The sequence below is a fragment of the Lathyrus oleraceus genome, chromosome 2 (assembly GCF_024323335.1).
Source record: "Lathyrus oleraceus cultivar Zhongwan6 chromosome 2, CAAS_Psat_ZW6_1.0, whole genome shotgun sequence".
Taxonomy (NCBI): Eukaryota; Viridiplantae; Streptophyta; class Magnoliopsida; order Fabales; family Fabaceae; genus Lathyrus; species Lathyrus oleraceus.
Window position 1 is genome coordinate 353,558,850 of NC_066580.1, and position 2,752 is coordinate 353,561,601.

The 2,752-nt window shown below is 29.7% G+C and overlaps 1 protein-coding gene across 1 annotated transcript; it reads right to left on the bottom strand.

Annotated features, from left to right (window-relative positions):
* Positions 1–368: 368 nt before the first annotated feature.
* LOC127123241 (uncharacterized) lies at positions 369–2,249 on the bottom strand. Its single transcript, XM_051053478.1, has 3 exons — positions 2,057–2,249; positions 1,759–1,869; positions 369–1,675 (listed from the first exon to the last, which is right to left on the bottom strand). Exons 1-3 carry the CDS (start codon positions 2,247–2,249, stop codon positions 369–371), a joined length of 1,611 nt encoding a protein of 536 aa, XP_050909435.1.
* Positions 2,250–2,752: the final 503 nt, after the last annotated feature.

A 2,752-nucleotide genomic window follows, 5' to 3' on the forward strand; every position in this document is an offset into this window, starting at 1 on the left:
AGATTTAAACAAATTTCCAGACGAGGAAGATGAAACTTCAGATGAAGCAGAACGCAAAGAAGAATGGAAGAAGTTACGCAAGATTTATCTTTCAAGATTTTATTAAAATTTAATATTGTTATAATTATCTTTGATTTGAAATGATTATTTTCATTTGAAGAGATTTTTAAAATCCTTATTTACAATAGTTACATTTCTGTAAGTCTTTATTCCATTGTTTTAGTTAATCAGGTGAATTAGAAGTACGTAATAATTTACTGTTTGGTTTAAAATATCCCATTATAAAGAAATTTTATAAGGAAAGAACATAACCCTTTACTTACTTTTTTTCTGAATAACCAATTACAAATAGAGAAATTTTAAAATGGTTAATCATCAGCAACAATATCTAAATATCCCATAACATCTTGCACCAATTGGTTATCACATTTTAACCGTGTTGGCAATTGATTTCTAGCTTCCAACATTTTTTTCTTCATATGTGGAATTTTATAGTTGTGGGAACCTCTTGCTTTCATAATTTCAATCATACATGATTGAAGTGTTAAAAATATATGATTTGATTTGGTAACTTCAAATTCTTGAAAAGACTTATCAACTGCACTCACAAGTTCATCGATAGAATTAGGAGACTCTCTATGTTGTAAGGCTTGTATTGAACTGAAAAAACCAAGATCTAAAACATTTAAATCAGGTGAATTTGGAGGTTGACACATTAATCGAATGTCAAATCCATCTTGTGTGGCGGCTAGACGAAATTCTTCATCTTCACAATGAAGGTGTGTTCTTGCGTTATCTTGCTGAATGAATATCGGATGACCGATTTCTTCTCTTGGCCATTTTTCTTTAATAGCGGGTAACACTTTCTGAATCAAAAATGTTCTCATAACATCTTTAGTAATTGACGTCATTGCTTTGGTCTCAAGTGTACCTGCAGGTCTATTTACACTAGATCTTCTAGCAGGCTCTTGTATGACAAAAGGATATACACCAATTAATCCGCTGAATGTTACATTTTGTTGCAAATTAAATCTTGGCCTAGCTATGGCAACTAGAAACATAACTTTTGGTATAAAATTTTTACTTTTACAAGTACGAATGGGATCTTCTTCATCTTGTACCAAATAAAAATTTCTTGACTTTTCTTTCATATAAAACCATTTTTCGTCAATGTGAACAATGTTATACATTCCTTTAAAACTGGGATCATTATTATGTATGCTATCACTATCTAGCATATCAACGCAAAACTGTAATCTAGCTCTCTTATTTTCTTCTGTTAAATAAGGTTTGATAGCATTTGAATGTCTTCTTATTTCTCTCAACTTTAAAGATCTTACCAATGTGCTTGTACTTACTTCTAATGCGTGAGAAAGAGACCGAATAGAGGTTCTTTGCTTTAAAGGAATGTCACGCACTAGATTAAGGTCTATATGGACTCTTTTGCGTCCACAATTTCCTACCTTTTTATGAGTCACATCAGCATGCACTCCTCTGTTCTCAGCAAGTTTCCAAATACGTTGTACTGTGCGTATGTTAACTGAAAACAGAGAAGACACTAATTTGGTCACCCCTTTTTTTAATTTTCCATCAACACTTTTCTCTAATAAAGCCTCATATATAATCCTTCTCTTAGAATTCGACAACATCCTTCTCTGTGTGATTACTTCTGAATCTGTACATATGAGAAAACTAACATATTAATTACATTGATTAAAAAGAATAAATTTAAAAATATTAAAAGAGAAATTATGATACCAAATTCAGATTCAATGTTGACATGAATGTTATTTTCCACATCATTTTCTTCATTTTGTACGTTGTTGTTTTCCACATCATCATCATCAGCATTTTGTATGTTGTTGTTTTCTATAATAACACAGAGAAAGTAGAAAACCCATATACCATTAGAAAAAAATGAAAAGGGTGAAAAAACACACAAAACTCACATGATAAGTAAGGAAAAAATAAACCAATTAAATTCTAGAGATTTTTTTAAGGGTCATGAAGAAACAAACAAATAAGGTATAAAGAGCGTGATAATTTTGTTACATACCAATGGGGTCATGAGTATCTTCTTCCAAAGATATCTGAGATATGTGCATATTTGGAATGATATTAAGATCAATACTTTCTCCAATGTTGATATTTAAATCGGGTAGATTAGGCACTATATTTGCATTTTGTTGATAAACATATTCTTCCTCTTCCATTGGAATAATATTGAGATCAATGTGATTTAAAGCCATTTTAACATCATAATACAGGGTGAGTTAGTCTAAATTTATAGAAAATGGATAATACAAAAAAGAAGTACAATGAAATATTTAGAGGGAAATTTGAAAAAAAATTAATGAAGAGCCATAAGAATTTGGAGGGAAAAATTTAACAAAAAAAAATCTTAATTTTTTCTCCCAGAGTGCTTTAGCGTATCTTTTGGTGAGTGATGGAAAATTTGGGAGGGAGAAAAATAAGGAATTAGTGTAGGATAGAAAAAGACACGTATAAATTTAATTAATTTAATGTTTTATTCATGGAATATATTGGAATAAATGCAATCTAGATATTCCATCAACAAATCATAATGATTAATCTGGTATATTTTGAAACAAGAGATTTTGAGTGTTTTTAAAAAGGATAATATTGGAATACCCTATAATATATTTACAAAATTAGCAAAAGTTAATAACTTCCTTGGTATCTGTAAAAAGTCTAAAACGACTTATAAAAAAAAACAGAGGGAGTAACATTT